This window comes from Nerophis ophidion, linkage group LG25 (assembly GCF_033978795.1).
Source record: "Nerophis ophidion isolate RoL-2023_Sa linkage group LG25, RoL_Noph_v1.0, whole genome shotgun sequence".
Taxonomy (NCBI): Eukaryota; Metazoa; Chordata; class Actinopteri; order Syngnathiformes; family Syngnathidae; genus Nerophis; species Nerophis ophidion.
In genome coordinates, this window is record NC_084635.1 from 36,960,672 (window position 1) to 36,981,360 (window position 20,689).

Below are 20,689 nucleotides of genomic sequence, written 5' to 3' on the forward strand. Positions count from 1 at the left end.
AACAAGTTGTCACAAGAATTGTAGTAGGATTAAAAAAAAAGTCAATGCTGAAAAAAATAATAATTAAAATTGATGTTAGGAATTATTGAACAAGTTGTCACAAGAAATTTAGTAGGATTTAAAAAAAAAAACTGTCATCGTTAAACTGTTTAGTTTAACGGTGGAAAGAAGTACAATAAACAATGTGAGAAATAAAATTTGTACCAGTAGGGGGAAAAAAATAAAAAATAACCGTATGAAAGCTATTAAACTACCATAATTTTGAATTGGCCCATTTTGTTAAATGTATAAAATTGTATTTACTTGTGTTGTTTTATCTATGGAGGTACAGTGCATGATCATTGTGATGCTTTGAAATATTTTATTAGACAACATGTTTTCCCAAGATAACTATTGCCAATATACACAATATACAAAATTGTATAGAAAATAAAATACACACCAGAAAATGATTTACAGTACTGCAAACAATCGGGAGAAACCAAGAATATTTTCAAACATGAATTATATCGATGATTTAGACAGAAGCAAATTACACTTGTAATAGAATATATTTGCCCAAAAACACCATTATTGTGATTCTTGCTGACTTAGCAAAACTGGTGTCCGTGATCTGTTCTAAGAAATATTTGTCCCAGTTGTGCTCAGATTTAAACTTAACCACATCTGAAATGTTTTTGGTACCTTCTTCTGGTCTTCAAGTCCTCATGTCCTCAACGACTTGATTTGATCTGGAAATAACACACACATGCATTTCATTGTACGTACATGTACCGTATTTTTCGGAGTATAAGTCGCAAAATGCATAATAAAGAAGGGAAAAAACATATATAAGTCGCACTGGAGTATAAGTCGCATTTTTGGGGGAAATGTATTTGATAAAACTCAACACCAAGAATAGACATTTGAAAGGCAATTTAAAATTAAAGCTGCAAGCAGCGTTGGTCGGGTCCGCCTTTGGCTGCTGCCCCCGAGACCCACGGCCGGATAAGCGTTAGAAGACGCCTTGGTGCCACTATTTTGAGAATCTAATGCATTGTGAAAGTAATGCAGTTGTTGTATTGAAGTGAAAATATCAAACTTCCTGTTGATTTTTGCTAAAGTATGTTTATTATTAAAATGTAGGTCTAAGTGAGACCTACATAGTGTTTTTTGTTTCATGTCTCTCTGACATTCCTACCGGAAGTTACAAGCAGTTTTGTCTGTGTTTTCTTCCTAGGAGCAGTTTGTCCGTGTTGTATTCCTAGGGGGGCGGTGGAGCGCAATTTTGAGTTTTGAGGTTAGGTTTTTTCATCAGATGGCAATTTTTGCCAGACCTGATGTGTGTGTCAAGTTTGGTGAGTTTAGAAGCATTTTAAGGGGGTCAAATAACAGCTCAAAGAGGCAAAAATGACATTTTTTAGGAGACTTTGCACAGGGGTTCTTTGAAGGCGCGTAAAATTAAAACCTGAGAACTTATCAAAACTCTGTTTTATACTTTTAATCAGAAGGGTTCAATCTCTCTCCTGTGCGAGTTTGAAGCCAAAACAACAAACGCACTCAGAGGAGATAATGTTTGAAGAAAGGTGACCGGTTTTTACAAAACTTTTGTTTTAAAGGGGGATTGCAAACTTCCTGTTGATTTTTGTTGGGGGTTGTCAATCTATGAAATGTAGGTCTAAGCGAGACCTACATAGAGGTTTTTGTTTCATGTCTCTCCGACATTCTTACCGGAAGTTACAAGCAGTTTTGTCTGTGTTTTCTTCCTAGGAGCAGTTTTTTCAGTGTTTTATTCAAAAATAGCGCTAGAGCGCAATTTTGAGTTTTGGGGTTTGGTTGTTTCATTAGATCGCAATATTCGCCAGTCCTTATGTGTGCGCCAAGTTTGGTGACTTTTGAAGCATTTTAAAGGGGTCAAATTACAGCGCAAAGAGGCAAAAATTGCATTTTTTGCGAAAATTATATTTTGAAGGGGTTTTTGCCAACTTCCTGTACATTTTTGCTGAAAGAAGTGAGTGTATGAAAATTGGGTCTAAGTCAGACCTACATAGGAGTTTTTGTTTCATGTTGCTATGACATTCCTAACACAAGTTACATGCAGTTTTGTCTGTCATTTTTTCCTAGGGGGCGCTACAGCGCAATTTTCATTTTGGGGGATTGGTTGCTTAAAATGTTGGGAAGGTTTGCTATACCGACGTGTGTGTCAAATCTGGTGAGTTTTGAAGCATGTTAAGGGGGTCAAATTACAGCGCGTAGGTGCGGAATAATAATAAAACACAGCAGTGTCAATAGGGTCCTTGGTCCATGGCAAAGGACTCCTGTGGAGTCCTTTGCCATGGACCAAGGACCCTAATAAATAAAGAATAGTGAAGAACAGGCTGAATAAGTGTAGGTTATATGAGGCATAAATAAGCAACTGCTATGTTAAGCTAACATATTATGGTAAGAGTCATTCAAATAACTATAACATATAGAACATGCTATACCTTTACCAAACTATCTCTCACTCCTAATCCATAAATCCCATGAAATCTTATACTTCTAGTCTCTTACGTCAATGAGATGAATAATATTATTTGTTATTTTACGCTAATGTGTTAATAATTTCACACACAAGTCGCTCCTGAGTATAAGTCGCACCCCCGGCCAAAACTGTGGAAAAAACTGCGACTTATAGTCCGAAAAATACAGTAATTATTTATAGGGAGGAGTGGAAAACACTCTGACTATATAACAAAGATTTGTCTTAATGTCTTACACCTTTCCACCACTAGTGGCAGTAGCGAGTCAGTCAGTTGATGCGTGACGATATCAAACAATGAGAAGAAGTCTAATATAAAAGTCATGGTTTGGGTTTGAGCGCTAAAATGATGACCAAAGTGTCGAAGCTTCATTTTTATTTACACTTTAATTTTATTGACAGTTTATTTAGATAACATTTATCTTTAAAGATGTCCGATAATATCGTACTGGTGATATTATCGGCCAATAGATGCTTTAAAATTTAATATCCTAAATTATCGGTATCGGATTCAAAAAAGTAATATTTCTGACTAAAACGCGGCTGTAGGGAGAAGTACCGAGCGCCAATAAACCTTAAAGGTACTGCCTTTGCGTGCCGGCCCAATCACATAATATCATCTGTATACTCTAGCCTTTAAATAGACCTCCTTTTTAGACCAGTTGATCTGCCGCTTCTTTTCTTTCTCCTATTTCCCCCCTCCCTTGTGGAGGGGGTCCGGTCCGATGACCATGGATGAAGTACTGGCTGTCCAGAGTCGAGACCCAGGATGGACCGCTCGCCTGTGTATCGGTTAGGGACATCTCTACTCTGCTGATCCGCCTCCGCTTGAGATGGTTTCCTGTGGACGGGACTTTCGCTGCTGTCTTGGATCCGCTTTGAACTGAACTCTCGCGGCTGTGTTGGAGCCACTATGGATTGAACTTTCACAGTATCATGTTAGACCCGCTCCACATCCATTGCTTTCGGTCCCCTAGAGGGGGCGGGGGGTTGCCCACATCTGAGGTCCTCTCCAAGGTTTCTCATAGTCAGCATTGTCACTGGCGTCCCACTGGATGTGAATTCTCCCTGCCCACTGGGTGTGAGTTTTCCTTGCCCTTTTGTGGGTTCTTCCGAGGATGTTGTAGTCGTAATGATTTGTGCAGTCCTTTGAGACATTTGTGATTTGTAGCTATATAAATAAACATTGATTGATTGATTGATAATATCTACGGCTTTTCACGGAAGTAGCGGTGGGGGTGTATATTGTAGCGTCCCGGAAGAGTTAGTGCTGCAAGGGATTCTGGGTATTTGTCCTGTTGTGTTACGGTGCGGATGTTCTCCCGAAATGTGTTTGTCATTCTTGTTTGGTGTGGGTTCACACATAGTTGTAACAGTGTTAAAGTTGTTTATACCGCCACCCTCAGTGTGACCTGCATGGCCGTTGACCAAATATGCTTGCATTCACTTGTGTGTGTGAAAAGCCATAGATATTATGTGATTGGGCCGGCACGCAAAGGCAGTACCTTTAAGGTTTATTGGCGCACTGTACTTTTCTCTACGTCCGTGTACCACTCTGTACAGCCGCGTTTTAGTCATAAATATTACTTTTTTGAAACCGATACCGATAATTTATGATATTAAATTTTAAAGCATCTATCGACAATATTGCCAGTCCGATATTATCGGACATCTCTAATCGTGACTTTGTATCGTGACACTTTCTGTGATATGGGTCACGATATTTGTCACAAATCGTGACATATCACGACAGAAGTCACACTTAGCGTCACCGCTTTTCATAGCACCATAGTATTTGATTCCCAATACGTATCAGACCACTTGAGTTACAATACATTACTGTATTGTCATTTTGTGATATGGAATATTGCAATATATCGGCATATAACGATATTCTACCGTATCTTGACTCAAGTACCGTGATCTGTATTGTGACTCTGATAAGATGATACTTACTATGATACGTATCGTCCCACAATATGGGTCGCAATACTGTATTGTATTGTGACTGAAATATTGTAATATCTACTGTGACCCCCATCGTGGTATGTTTCACGATATTTTACAGGAATGGCGACACATATGACAGTCACAATATGCGTCACGTTTTTTTTGTCGCAATACAGGTTGCGATACTGTCACGGCGGGTATCGTAGTATTTGACTGACAATACGGTACTGTATTGTGATTTTGCGAGATGAAATATTGTAATATAACGCCATGTAACAATACTGCATCGTGTCATGACTCAAAATATCGTGATACCCATTATGATGCGTACCGCGGCTCAAGTCACAATGTTTGAGTCACCACGATACTTGGGTCACGATACGATGCGGTATTGCGATATGTGTCGTGACTCAAATATCGTGATATCTGTCGTGATAAGTGTCACAATATTTGACACGAAACATGACACATATCACGACAGCAGTCAAAATACGCGTCACCATTTTTTTGCGATACTGTCACAACAGGTATCATGGTATTTGATACTTGTGTCACGATATGTTAGTTTTGTGATTTTGCGATATGAAATATTGTAATATAACGCCATGTAACAATACTGCATCGTGTCATGACTGAAAATATCGTGATACCCATTATGATGCGTACCGTGACTCAAGTCACAATGTTTGAGTCACCACGATACTTGGGTCACAATACGATGCGGTATTGCGATATGCGTCGTGACTCAAATATCGTGATATCTGTCGTGATAAGTGTCACAATATTTGACACGAAACATGACACATATCACGACAGCAGTCAAAATACGCGTCACCATTTTTTTGCGATACTGTCACAACAGGTATCATGGTATTTGATACTTGAGTCACGATATGTTAGTTTTGTGATTTTGCGATATGAAATATTGTAATATAACGCCATGTAACAATACTGCATCGTGTCATGACTCAAAATATCGTGATACCCATTATGATGCGTACCGTGGCTCAAGTCACAATGTTTGAGTCGCCATGATACTTGGGTCACGATACGATGCGGTATTGCGATATGTGTCGTGACTCAAATATCGTGATAAGTGTCATAATATTTGACAGGAAACATGACGCATATCACGACACCAGTCAAAATACGCGTTACCGTTTTTTTTTGTCGCGCTACAAGTTGCGATACTGTCACAACAGATATCATGGTATTTGATACTTGAGTCACGATATGTTAGTTTTGTGATTTTGCGATATGAAATATTGTAATATAACGCCATGTAACAATACTGCATCGTGTCATGACTCAAAATATCGTGATACCCATTATGATGCGTACCATGGCTCAAGTCACAATGTTTGAGTCACCACGATACTTGGGTCACGATACGATGCGGTATTGCGATATGTGTCGTGACTCAAATATCGTGATATCTGTCGTGATAAGTGTCACAATATTTGACACGAAACATGACACATATCACGACAGCAGTCAAAATACGCGTCACCGTTTTTTTGCGATACTGTCACAACAGGTATCATGGTATTTGATACTTGAGTCACGATATGTTAGTTTTGTGATTTTGCGATACTAAATATCGTGACCCGCGTGCCGTGATATCCATGGTGACTCAAATAGCGTAATACAATTATAAAATTGTGCTCAGTTTCATTTTGAGTCACGATACGGTATTGTGATACAGTATGTATCGTGACTCAAATATTGTGATATCTTGTGACACCTGTCACGATATTTGTCACAAATCGTGACACGTATCACGGCAGCAGTCACAATACGCGTCCCGTTTTCTTTGTGTCGAAACTGTCGCGATAGGTATCATAGTACTTGATTCACAATACATATCACACAACTTGAGTCAGAACAAGGTAGAGAATTGTGCTGTGGAATTGTTAGAATTGTATCCAAGTTATCACAAAACTTTGTTACATTGAGTTCCTGGCAAGAAGACAGAAGCTGTCTTAAATCCTACCAAACAAATTGCTTGTAAAACTCCACTGTGTAGGATGGGAAGCAACATGAAGGTGTTCCGTTTCTTCAATGTATTGTAATCAACAGAAATATATTGTCTTACCCAAGAACTACAAACTGGGGAGGAAGCAGGGCCTGACTCCCCTCCAGGCACCGCTCAATTGAACTGTTTTACAACCTTTTCTGTGAACTGCTCTGTAGCCAAAGGCGATGGCTGTTTATGACCCCCCCCTCCCTTAGAAACAGCTGTTGGCATAGCTCGGTTGGTAGAGTGGCCGTGCCAGCAACTTGAGGGTTACAGGTTCGATTCCCGCTTCCGCCATCCTAGTCACTGCCGTTGTGTCCTTGGGCAAGACACTTTACCCACCTGCTCCCAGTGCCACCCACACTGCTTTAAATGTAACTTAGATATTGGGTTTCACTATGTAAAGCGCTTTGAGTCACTAGAGAAAAGCGCTTTATGAATATAATTCACTTCACTTTACTAATCAGGGAAAGTCCAAATAAAAGATTTGGCGTACAATCTTTCGCCAGAGCGTGCCGGGGACTCTGCAAGAGTACAAGCCCAGACGTTTCTCCTCAAATTGAGCCAAATGTAATTCGGTCTCTGTTTAATTCTTTGCTTCTTGTCTTGTTTCATAGATGTCATCAGTGTGTGAGCCTGACAGGAATATAGCACTATATCACCATGTAAAAATACCGTATCGTATCGTGACTCAAGTAGCGTGATATGTATCGTGACTCAAATGTAGTGATATGTGTCATTTTGAATCACGATACGGTATTGTTTTTTAGTGATTTGGAATATCGCAATATATAGCTATATCACAATACTGTATCATATTGTGACTCGAATATCGTGTTACTTATGACACGTATCGCGACACAAATATCATGCTCCCTATTGTGAAATGTACGATACGTATACATCCATCGTGATACTTTTTATATCATAAAGTCCTTGCCAATACCCAGCTGTAGGTGATGACATTAATTAGTTTTGGAAAATACCTTTTTTTTTTAGCATATTAATGCAAAAACTACAAGCAGACACGTGCAAACACACACCTCGTGTCAAGTTTACCTTGTAACCATTCCACTCCCTCTTGTAAACCATCTCCTCTTAGAGCGTCGGTGCCACTGAAACACATCAACACTTACATCAATATCACCACATTTTACTTTACATGACCATCTTTTACTGCAGATGTACGATAAATAAGTGAGATGTGATTAAAATAATACACGTTTAATAAAGCTGATACCGTATTTCCTTGAATATAGTATGCACCTGACTAGAATTACTGCCGGGTCAAACTCGTTTCGCTAAATATTAGGGATGCACCGATTAATCGGTAACCGAATATATTCGGCCGAATATGGCAAAAAAAGCCACATTCGGCCTTCGGTGGAATGAGTTAAAAACAAGGCGGAATAGTGGCGTGTGACGCAAGTTTTTGACGCAGTGACGCAATTACGGACGGCGTGGCGCAGTGGGGGGAGTGGCCGTGCGCAACACGAGGGTCCCTGGTTCAATTCCCACCTAGTACCAACCTCGTCACGTCCGTTGTGTCCTGAGCAAGACACTTCACCCTTGCTCCTGATGGGTGCTGGTTGGCGCCTTGCATGGCAGCTCCCTCCATCAGTGTGTGAATGTGTGTGTGAATGTGGAAGTAGTGTCAAAGCGCTTTGAGTACCTTGAAGGTAGAAAAGCGATAAAGTACAACCCATTTAACCGATTTAATTAACCAACGTGCAGTGACGTTGGGATATGTTGTGTACCTGTATAAGTGTATGAGGTTACAATGTTGTGTACCTGTATAAGTGTATGAGGTTACAATGTTGTGTACCTGTATAAGTGTATGAGGTTACAATGTTGTGTACCTGTATAAGTGTATGAGGTTACAATGTTGTGTACCTGTATAAGTGTATGAGGTTACAATGTTGTGTACCTGTATAAGTGTATGAGGTTACAATGTTGTGTACCTGTATAAGTGTATGAGGTTACAATGTTGTGTACCTGTATAAGTGTATGAGGTTACAATGTTGTGTACCTGTATAAGTGTATGAGGTTACAATGTTGTGTACCTGTATAAGTGTATGAGGTTACAATGTTGTGTACCTGTATAAGTGTATGAGGTTACAATGTTGTGTACCTGTATAAGTGTATGAGGTTACAATGTTGTGTACCTGTATAAGTGTATGAGGTTACAAGCACACACTTATTGAGATATACTTGAGCCTTCTGTTTACATTATTAGCATATCTACTGTGGCTAAGCAGACTTTTGCCAAAAGGACAATAATTCATTTGTTGTGGGTTTATCCACTTTAATGCACTTTATTTTTTTTTGGAATGCATGTTTTGTTTGAAGGCCTAATATAAATGAAAAACTTTGTGCTTTTTTTTTGAAAAGCAAAGACTACTGGAATATTAAAAAAAGTGTCAATATTCAATAAAAAATTACTTTATTTGAAAAAAATGTCTAAATATTTATTCTAGGCTATTTATGCAATATTTAAAAAATTGTGAAAAACTGCATTCATTATTCGGCCTTCAGCAAAGCGTTTAAATTTTATTCGGCTTCGGCCACACATTTTAATTTCGGTGCATCCCTACTAAATATTATTTTTATTAGTGCAAGTCTACTATTGTGGAAAGTGCTTTAAAGTTGCTTACACATTTTGTGTGAAAATAGTCCAGCTACGAACAAAATACATTTAACGCTAGAATGTACACGAACAACAGCAAGCATAAAATGAGTCCAGACTAGGGATGCACTGAAATGAAAATTTGTGGCCGAAGCCGAATAAAATTTAAACGCTTGGCCGAAGGCCGAATACCGAATAATGAATGCAGTTTTTCACAATTTTTTAATATTGCATAAATAGCCTAGAATAAATATTTAGACATGTTTTTCAAATAAAGTAATTTTTTATTGAATATTGACATTTTTTTAATATTCCAATAGTCTTTGCTTTTCAAAAAAAGCACAGTTTTTCATTTATATTAGGCCTTCAAACAAAACATGCATTCCAAAAAAAAAACAAAGTGCATTAAAGTGGATAAACCCACAACAAATGAATTATTGTCCTTTTGGCAAAAGTCTGCTTAGCCACAGTAGATATGCTAATAATGTAAACAGAGGCCCCACTAAATCTCAATAAGTGTGTGCTTGTAACCTCATACACTTATACAGGTACACAACATTGTAACCTCATACACTTATACAGGTACACAACATTGTAACCTCATACACTTATACAGGTACACAACATTGTAACCTCATACACTTATACAGGTACACAACATTGTAACCTCATACACTTATACAGGTACACAACATTGTAACCTCATACACTTATACAGGTACACAACATTGTAACCTCATACACTTATACAGGTACACAACATTGTAACCTCATACACTTATACAGGTACACAACATTGTAACCTCATACACTTATACAGGTACACAACATTGTAACCTCATACACTTATACAGGTACACAACATTGTAACCTCATACACTTATACAGGTACACAACATTGTAACCTCATACACTTATACAGGTACACAACATTGTAACCTCATACACTTATACAGGTACACAACATTGTAACCTCATACACTTATACAGGTACACAACATTGTAACCTCATACACTTATACAGGTACACAACATATCCCAACATCACTGCACGTTGGTTGATTGCGTCACCGCGTCAAAAACTTGCGTCACACGCCACTATTCGGCCTTGTTTTTAACTCAGTCCACCGAAGGCCGAATGTGGCTTTTTTTGCCATATTCGGCCGAATATATTCGGTTACCGATTACTCGGTGCATCCCTAGTGCAGACTTCATGAAAATAAATACTAATAATATGTTCTTACCAGATTTGCCACGGTTTGTCCCTGATATTTTCCAAGCAAAGCAGCTGGGAGACTTTGACCGAAGACAAAGCGTCTCGGACGTCCATCTTGTTAGCCAAGAAGAGGATGGGAATTCTCCTGTGCTTGATGTCTGTTGTGCGCACATCAAGAAATATACTTTAGCAGTACTCTTTAGGTTAAGCGCTTGATTAAAGAGACATTTTGGAAAAAAATAAAAAATCATCTTTACAAACAGAGCACAAACTTTTGCCCAGTCTAAAAAAAAGATCACCTATTATTAAAATCTATCAGGTCCCTTCATTCAGTCACCAGTGTTCTCAGGTTTGAGAGAAAAGGTGCTCAAGTGGTCACTTTCACGTTCTTTTTAAAAAACTCATTCATGGTAATTTACATGATAAAGCTGTAAGTTTTAAAATGTCAAATAATGTAATACGTCGCTGTTAAGATGCACCTTTCACATTAAAGCTGAAAAGGTTCCAAGTACCTGGGAATTGATAGTTACTCAACAGTACTAATTATCAATACTTTTGTGTGCGTTAATGCAGTAATACCATAACCTAAAGTACATTTCAGACTACACGCCACTACTAAAACTTTACGAATAATTGATGGATTTTTTATTTGCTGACAGCCGTAATGCAAATTGTTTGATAAAAACACAAAAACAAGCAAATACCCTGAAGAGGTGTGTTACCATGAATTGATTAACGTGGACCCCGACTTAAACAAGTTCAAAAACTTATTGGGGTGTTACCATTTAGTGGTCAATTGTACGGAATATGTACTGTACTGTGCAATCTACTAATAAAAGTATCAATCAATCAATATTGTTTGTGCTACGGCGCCATCTTTTGAACGAGTTTGCGTACTGCGGGTGTTGCAGTGTCCTTTCATTTAGTGCTTTTAACTCGAAGTAGAAGTGCTGATCTGTCCTCGACGTCCATAGCGTTTCTACTCGTATGGATTCCTCATTCATCACTCCGAGCCACGTTTTGTAAGTTTTACAATTGAACTCTACCTGTTTATACTTACTAAACCATCCATGTGTGATGTCTGTAGGAGTGTTTTCATGCACATTTGTATGCGCTATCATAATCGATAATGAATTAATCGTGACACGTATCACGACAGCAGTCACTGTACGCGTCCTGATTTCTTTGAATAGGTAACATGGTAACGTTAATCATGGTAGTTTTGTTCACCATAATTCGGGGGGTTAAAAACGTCCATGTAAAATCGCTAAAGCTAATGATTTTGAAACGTGTAAATTAGAGATGTCCGATAATGGCTTTTTTTGCCGATATCCGATATTCCGATATTGTCCTTCTCTCAGTTACAGATACCGATATCAACCGATAAATACAGTGGTGGAATGAACACATTATTATGCCTAATTTTGTTGTGATGCCCCGCTGGATGCCTTAAACTATGTAACAAGATTTTCCAAAATAAATCAACTCAAGTTATGGAAAAAAATGCCAACATGGCACTGCCATATTTATTATTGTTTTAAATTATTTATTTATTATTATTATTATTATTTTCAACATGCCTCAAAACAGCAGCTTGGAATTTGGTACATGCTCTCCCTGAGAGAGCATGGGGAGGTTGAAGTGTGTGTGTGTTGGGGGGGTGGGGGGTATATTGTAGCGTCCCGGAAGAGTTAGTGCTGCAAGGGTTCTGGGTATTAGTTCTGTTGTGTTTATGTTGTGTTACGGTGCGGATGTTCTCCCAAAATGTGTTTGTCATTCTCGTTTGGTATGGGTTCACAGTGTGGTGCATATTTGTAACAGTGTTAAAGTTGTTTATACGGCTACCCTCAGTGTGACCTGTATGGCTGTTGACCAAGTATGCATAGCATTCACTTCCGTGTGTGAAAAGCCGTAGATATATTATGTGATTGGGGCGGCACACAAACGCAGTGCCTTTGAATTGTGAATTGTATTTTATATAGCGGTTTTCTCTAGTGACTCAAAGCGCTTTACATAGTGACACCCAATATCTAAGTTACATTTAAACCAGTGTGGGTGGCACTGGGAGCAGGTGGGTAAAGTGTCTTGCCCAAGGACACAACGGCAGTGACTAGGATGCCACAAGCGGGAATCGAACCTGCAACCCTCAAGTTGCTGGCACGGCCACTCTACCAACCGAGCTATGCCGCCTTTAAGGTTTATTGGCACTCTGTACTCCTCCCTATGTCCGTTTTAAAAAGTCATACATTTTACTTTTTAAAACCCATACCGATAATTTCCAATATTAAATTTTAAAGCATTTATCGGCCGATAATTTCGGCGGTCCGATTTTATCGGACATCTCTAGTGTAAATGTGTTAATGCTAATCAGTATCATGTACATGGAAATAATCCATATTTTACATCAGAATTTAAAATAATTAAACATAACATTTTGTTGCTGTTAAGATGTGATCGTAGGGATTTGTACTTTTCACTTTAGAACTGACAAGCTACCAATTCCCGGTACCTGAGAATCAACAGTACCAAATTATTGGTACTTTTGTGTGTGTTAATGTAGTAATAATGTTACTTTCTTCATAATAAATCTTTTTTTTATTCCAAATTTAACAGTGAGCTGATAACTACTGTGCTGTCCAGTAGTTAACTTCTTTTTACACCTCTATGAGTCTCATTTGCATGTATTATATTATTATATATCTTGGATTTTGTTGAACCCTAAGTGTTCGGACACCCGCAAGTGCGTGGCGCTGTTGAGAGAGCGGTCGTGCCAGCAACCTGAGGGTTCCTGGTTCGATCCCCACTTTCTACCGACCTTGTCACGTCCGTTGTGTCCTTGAGCAAGACACCTCAACCTAAGCTCCTGATGGGTGGTGGTTAGGGCCTTGCGTGGCAGCTCCCGCCATCAGTGTGTGAATGGGTGAATGTGGAAATAGTGTCAAAGCACTTTGAGTACCTTGAAGGTAGAACATTGCTATACAAGTATAACCCATTTAGCATTTATTTATTACACATCAGCTAGCTGTAGTTTTATTTACCGTAATTGGGTACATTTTTAGCACAGCTAAAAATGTAAAAGATAGGCCACAAAAAAACTTACCAGGATGATTTAACAAAGTGTCCAATTCTTCTTTGGCCACAACCATCCTAAGCTTATCGGCGCTATCGATGACAAATATGACAGCCTGGCCCTCCCTGACAACACAAACGTGGCAGCGACGTTAGTCAACATGATAACAACGATGAGGGAAAGAAAAATGCGGCACACTGACTTGTAGTAGTGCTCCCAGAGGTTTCTGTATCTGCCCTGGCCAGACATGTCAAACACTGTGAAGGAGAGACTGAACCAAGACAAGGACACACCTTTCATTTCAAGCCAGATGGAATCAACAACAACAACAACAACACGCTGCTCTGTTATCATGAAAAGCTACCTGGATGTCTTGAACTTCTCTATGCTGAACCCAATGGTCGGGACGATGTCTTGAGCCTGGGCCTGTGAGACAGATTTTGGACGTTATTATTAAAGTCTTCATGGTGAACACACACAGGAAAAATGACTTATTGTATTTTTAGGGATGTGGCGATCCATTGGCCACAGATCAGTACCAAAACGGTATGTAATCGCCATCAATACTGTATTTAATATCAGCTAATTAGGTGTCTCCATACACAGTGTGGAGCCGCTCTTCTAAGCTAAGAATAATCACCTCCATTGCAGCAAATAAACTACATTTCTTAGTATGTTAGTATTAATTATCAATTAGTAAACAATAACACTGCAATATTGTTTTCATAACATGGTCACTACTGTCTTATTTTGTTTCCATTATTCCCACATTATTTACTTTTTAAATTCAATATCAATTCTGTACACTGCTGCTGGAATTTTACTTTTCCTCAGGGAAATCTCCTGAAGCCATCAATAAAGTTCCCCTTCCTTCCTTCCTTCCTTCCTTCCTTCCTTGCTTCTTTCCTTCCTTACAGGACCCAAACCATCCTAATTGCTTGCTTCCTTCCTTCCAGGACCCAAACCATCCAAATTCCTTCCTTCCTTCCTTCCTTCCTAACCATCCTAACCATCCTAATAGCATATGACTTCAACTTTATTGTTAGTTTTTAAGCCAAAATCTGTCCATTTTCCCTTTTCTATCTCCATTCTGTTTCTGCTGGTAAGTACTCCACGCGTTGTCTAACTGTTCTTTTACAAGCAATGCAAGAAAACAGTACCAGTATTTTTCAGAAGCAGTGTAGTACCATTTTTAATTCATTAGTATTGCAGTACTTTATTAGTACCGGTATACTGTACTACCCTAGTAGATAGTACTTTCTATTCTTGATTAGTTTTGTGTATTAATACCTTTGTTATGTGCAAACAGTTGTATGTGATAAAAGAGAATAAGGAACTAGTTTAAATATTGTGTTGATACGGTTAAAATGTCAGTAAAAGTCACCATATATAAACTGAAATATGTACAGCTAATAAATGTGTTTGGTATCGGCCAATCTCATTTACGGACGATCAGTATCGCAATCGGCAGTATGAAACCCTCCACATATCTACGTTTTTCTATTTCACCTAGAAAGAAAGCTGTAGTTTTGGGTAATGTTTCACTCATTTGGAATAATATTATTGATACATAGTAAGAGCCCAACAAACAGACGTGAACCTACGTTGGAAGGTTTGAGTTTGTTGATGATGGTGGTTTTCCCGCTGTTGTCCAGGCCCAGACAAAGCACGTTCACCTCCTTCTTGAAGCCCAGCCATCCTGCCAACTTGTCAAACAGCCCCATTGGCAGCAACCATCCGCTGTCGTCTTCTCTGCAACACAAGTAACAACTCACTGTGGGAAAACTCACCATATTTATATATATATATATATATATATATATATATATATATATATATATATATATATATATATATAATATATATATATATATTATATATATATATATATATTCTTATTCCGCCAAAGTTTGCCTGCTTTTTCCACCAAAGTTTGCCTCCTTACACAGTCCAGTTTTCTTCCGATCGGAACCGTTAAGATATCAAAACTTTCGGTTCGATTAGGAATTGTGAGCTCAAAAAGAAATTTTGTTTACAGATTATACGCAATCTGTTGTTGTGTTCCATAATTTGAGTGTACATAAATGAAGGTGTGTATTGCTGAGCCCGACCTGGACATAAACTGGACTGGACCGGGTTTTAAGAACCCTTTAAACAATTTAATTTCATTTACAACCTGGTCTGGTGAAGATAAGGTCCTTTTAAAAAAAAAAAAAAAAAACATTTTATTGAATAAAAAAGAAAGTAAAACAATATAAAAACTAGTAATTAATGAAAATGAGTCAAATTAACTGTTAAAGTTAGTACTATTAGTGGACCAGCAGCACACACAATCATGTTTCACAGACTGTATTGATATATATTGTAAGAACCAGAACATTAATATAATAAAAATAAATATAATATAAATATAAAATATAATAATACAAAAATAAAAATAAAAAAAGGAATTTTCAAAAATATCTCAGATTACCCAGAATTTCCGATTTTTCGGGACATTTTTCTCATTGAAAATGACTGGGCCATTTTTCAAACTTGCACAATTCCCACATTTCTCACCCGATTCGAAGTGTTCCACTTTCAACACATTACAGTCGTCCCGGACAATGAAACTTTTTTTTTTTTTATTAAAAAAAGAAAATTCTGAATTTACACTTTATAGCCAACACGTTACCGAAGAGTCATGCGTCACATGGTAATGTTTATGTTGGCCAGGTATTCTCAAACTACACTTAATAGCAACCAATACCAAAGCGTCATGTGTCACATGGTTTTGTTTTTGTTGGCCAGGTATTCTGAAATTGCACTTTATAGCCAACAAGTTACCGAAGAGTCACATGGTAATGTTTTTGTTGGCCAGGTATTCTGAATTTACACTTTATAGCAGGGGTCTCAAACATGCGGCCCGTTATTTTGCGACCAGCACTTTAATAAGACAATTTAATGTTGGTGCGGCCAACATTAATATGAACGGCGCTTGATAGCATCATTCTTGCCAACGATTTTCCCGGGAGTCCTCTGAACTTCAGGGCATCCATTCTCTCGAGATCCCTGTCGATTTTTACCCAATCAACAGTGTTCAGGGGGTGCCATAATGGCACTGCCTTTAGCGCCCTCTACAACCTGTACTGACAGCGTGCAAGCCCAAATTTATGTTACATCTGACTGTGTCATATGCAAGTCATATTTGATCAACAGCCATACAGGTCGCACTGAGGGTGGCCGTAAAAAACACTCTAACACTGTTACAAATATGTGCCAGACTGTGAAGCCACACCAAACAAGAATGAATTCATTAAAAAGTGCATGTTAGATTTTTTAATAAATCTTTACTTGCGGCCCAGCCTCACCCAGTTTCTGCATCCAGTGGCCCCCAACTAAAATGAGTTTGAGACCCCTGCTTTATAGCCAACACATTATCGAAGAGTCATGCGTCACATGGTAATGTTTATGTCGGCCAGGTATTCTCAAACTGCACTTAATAACAACCAATACCAAAGCGTCATGTGTCACATGGTTTTGTTTTTGTTGGCCAGGTATTCTGAAATTGCACTTTATAGCCAACAAGTTACCGAAGAGTCACATGGTAATGTTTTTGTTGGCCAGGTATTCTGAATTTACACTTTATAGCAGGGGTCTCAAACATGCGGCCCGTTATTTTGCGGCCAGCACTTTAATAAGACAATTTAATGTTGGTGCGGCCAACATTAATATGAACGGCGCTTGACGGCGTCATTCTTGCCAACGATTTTCCCGGGAGTCCCCTGAATTTCAGGGCATCCATTCTCTCGAGATCCCTGTCGATTTTTACCCAATCAACAGTGTTCAGGGGGTGCCATAATGGCACTGCCTTTAGCGCCCTCTACAACCTGTACTGACAGCGTGCAAGCCCAAATTTATGTTACATCTGACTGTGTCATATGCAAGTCATATTTGATCAACAGCCATACAGGTCACACTGAGGGTGGCCGTAAAAAACACTATTAACACTGTTACAAATATGTGCCAGACTGTGAAGCCACACCAAACAAGAATTAATTCATTAAAAAGTGAAATGTTAGATTTTTTAAGAAATCTTTACTTGCGGCCCAGCCTCACCCAGTTTCTGCATCCAGTGGCCCCCATCTAAAATGAGTTTGAGACCCCTGCTTTATAGCCAACACGTTACCGAAGAGTCATGCGTCACGTGGTAATGTTTTTGTTGGCCAGGTATTCTCAAACTGCACTTAATAGCAACCAATACCAAAGCGTCATGTGTCACATGGTTTTGTTTTTGTTGGCCAGGTATTCTGAAATTGCACTTTATAGCCAACAAGTTCTCGAAGAGTCACATGGTAATGTTTTTGTTGGCCAGGTATTCTGAATTTACACTTTATAGCAGGGGTCTCAAACAAGCGGCCTGTTATTTTGCGACCAGCACTTTAATATGACAATTTAATGTTGGTGCGGCCCGCGAGTTTAATATGAACGGCGCTTGACAGCATCATTCTTGCCAACGATTTTCCCGGGAGTCCTCTGAATTTCAGGGCATCCATTCTCTCGAGATCCCTGTCGATTTTTACCCAATCAACAGTGTTCAGGGGGTGCCATAATGGCACTGCCTCTAGCGCCCTCTACAACCTGTACTGACAGCGTGCAAGCCCAAATTTATGTTACATCTGACTGTGTCATATGCAAGTCATATTTGATCAACAGCCATACAGGTCACACTGAGGGTGGCTGTAAAAAACACTATTAACACTGTTACAAATATGTGCCAGACTGTGAAGCCACACCAAACAAGAATGAATTCATTAAAAAGTGAAATGTTAGATTTTTTAAGAAATCTTTTCTTGCGGCCCAGCCTCACCCAGTTTATGCATCCAGTGGCCCCTAACTAAAATGAGTTTGAGACCCCTGCTTTATAGCCAACACGTTACCGAAGAGTCATGCGTCACGTGGTAATGTTTTTGTTGGCCAAGTATTCCATCCATCCATCCATTTTCTACCGCTTATTCCCTTTCGGGGTCGCGGGGGGGTGCTGGCGCCTATCTCAGCTACAATCGGGCGGAAGGTGGGGTACACCCTGGACAAGTCGCGATTGGCCAAGTATATTCTAAATTTAAATTATTATTATTTTTTTTTTACTAAAAAAAGAAAATTCTGAATTTACACTTTATAGCGAACACGTTACCGAAGAGTCATGTGTCACATGGTAATGTTTATGTTGGCCAGGTATTCTCAAACTACACTTAATAGCAACCAATACCAAAGCGTCATGTGTCACATGGTTTTGTTTTTGTTGGCCAGGTATTCTGAAATTGCACTTTTTTTTTTTTTAAAGGTTTATTTATACATTTCAACAATTACAAACAGTAAGTCAAACAACAATATAAAACATTATGAAAACAGTACAAAACAGCGCCAGGGGGTTGTAAGTTCAAAATAATAAAAATAGAATACAAAAAAAAATATATATATATATAATAAACAAAATGCAAAGCCGTAGGCTTATTCAGATTCATCAAACAACTTGAATTTGGAACACAGCATCATCGTTTTCACAGCTTTTTTGTTGTTAGAGGTAGAGAGCGTTTTAATGTAAAGTTCCAGATCTTTTTTAAAGGCAGAAATTGCACTTTATAGCCAACAAGTTCTCGAAGAGTCACATGGTTTTGTTTTTGTTGGCCAGGTATTCTGAAATTGCACTTTATAGCCAACAAGTTGTCGAAGAGTCACATGGTAATGTTTTTGTTGGCCAGGTGTTTAAAACAAGATGCCCGCATTATTAGCTGGTTATCCGCTAAAGAGAATTAACAGCCGCGGTGCCATTATGTTAATCTTCTCTACATGCCACCACGCTAACGCTGCACTTTGTGAACGTGCGACACAATTAAACGTGTTTTCCAAGACAAAACCCAAGAAATTACTCAAGTAAAAAAAAAAACAACGTAAACAGCTAATAATCAAGCTAGCTGGGCTAAGGCTAACGTGCAAGCTGCAACTCTTACCAGATGCTTGTCTTGCTTGGAATGTCCTGGATCGTACCGGGGATTGAACACCGAGTTGCTGATGCCAGTGTGCTGCGCTTCAAGCAAGTTTATTCCATCAGCAGTAAGTCCAGTGTTTCATTATTGTTTCTCTCATGGTGACCAGGATACACTCCTGACTTATGCTGCCTTCAAGTGCACTGGTGGGTGCGGGATTTTGGAGTACCAAGGCAGTTAAACGGTGCGCGGAACGCCCCCTTTAGTTACGAATTTGCGTCCCTCGGCATAAACTAATTAAATTTACACTAACGTGGAAACAATTGATGATTTATCTGGGTTGGTGTCGATAAATTAAGCAAACTTACCTCAGTGTGTTAGCTCGGAATCGGAGGGGCGAAAAATAATCACATAAAAAAACAAAATGATCCTATGTGGTCACCTTTATCTGTACTAATACATTGGAATTGTATGAATCATTCGTGTATTTGACGTAATTGTACGTGTGCGCGCGAATTAGATGCAATTTATCAAAGTACTCTACTTTCCGTGGGTCCTTTAAACGCGCATTGTTGTTGCCGTGCGACCACAGCGCCCGACTCCATCCTGACATCTGCAGGCCAAATAGAGGTATTGCTCAAAAAGAAAGCATCAGGGACATGTAAATAAATAAATACATGTTTTATTTATTTATTTCTGATCATTTTAATAATACACTATAGATTATAAAATCATAATCAATATGACTCGGGAACTATCGTGTATAACCACTGTGGGTCAGGCACTGAAAAAATCATAGCATTATAAAAAAAACCAACTCATTTTTAAAATCATTAAAAATATACTTTATTTTTGTTTTTTGTTTCTCCTCTCAAATTTGGTCCCGGTGAACCGGAAGGGTCTCAATCATAAACATTTATAAAAAAAAAAAAAAAATATATATATATATATATATATATATATATAACGCTTTATAATAATCATTATAAAGTTTACTTTTTTTGTTACGTTTTATGCCCTTTTTGTTAAAAAAACAAACATGTTTTTTTTTATGGCAAAAACACAAAATATGCAACATTTACCCCTCAAAAAATTCAAAGTGAAATATTTGATTCAAATTAATTGGAGCTTTAAATGGATCAATAAGTCATAACAATGTTGATATTAATTTATTATTATTATTTTACCAATGGCAGTTTAAAACTAATCCCACTAGACTTCTCAGGGATCCAAAAAGGCCGCACTCATTAAAATCTTAAAAATCTGTAGATCAACTTCAAATCTGTATATAAATTAAACAATTTTTGGATTTATTTTTTTTTGTTTTATGTCCTTATTGTCATA

General features: G+C 38.4%; 1 protein-coding gene across 2 annotated transcripts; it reads right to left on the minus strand.

Annotated features, from left to right (window-relative positions):
* Nucleotides 1–347: 347 nt before the first annotated feature.
* Nucleotides 348–19,543, minus strand: arl6 (ADP-ribosylation factor-like 6). 2 transcript variants are annotated; one of them, XM_061887659.1, is made up of 8 exons: nucleotides 19,370–19,543; nucleotides 14,984–15,131; nucleotides 13,744–13,805; nucleotides 13,582–13,650; nucleotides 13,410–13,504; nucleotides 10,338–10,467; nucleotides 7,527–7,582; nucleotides 348–731 (listed from the first exon to the last, which is right to left on the minus strand). In XM_061887659.1, exons 2-8 carry the CDS (start codon nucleotides 15,101–15,103, stop codon nucleotides 706–708), a joined length of 558 nt encoding a protein of 185 aa, XP_061743643.1. In that variant the 5' UTR covers nucleotides 15,104–15,131; nucleotides 19,370–19,543; the 3' UTR covers nucleotides 348–705. The 2 variants fall into 2 exon arrangements, with proteins under 2 accessions (XP_061743643.1, XP_061743641.1); XM_061887657.1 differs by having other exon boundaries at nucleotides 7,511–7,582.
* Between the last annotated feature and the right edge of the window lie 1,146 nt (nucleotides 19,544–20,689).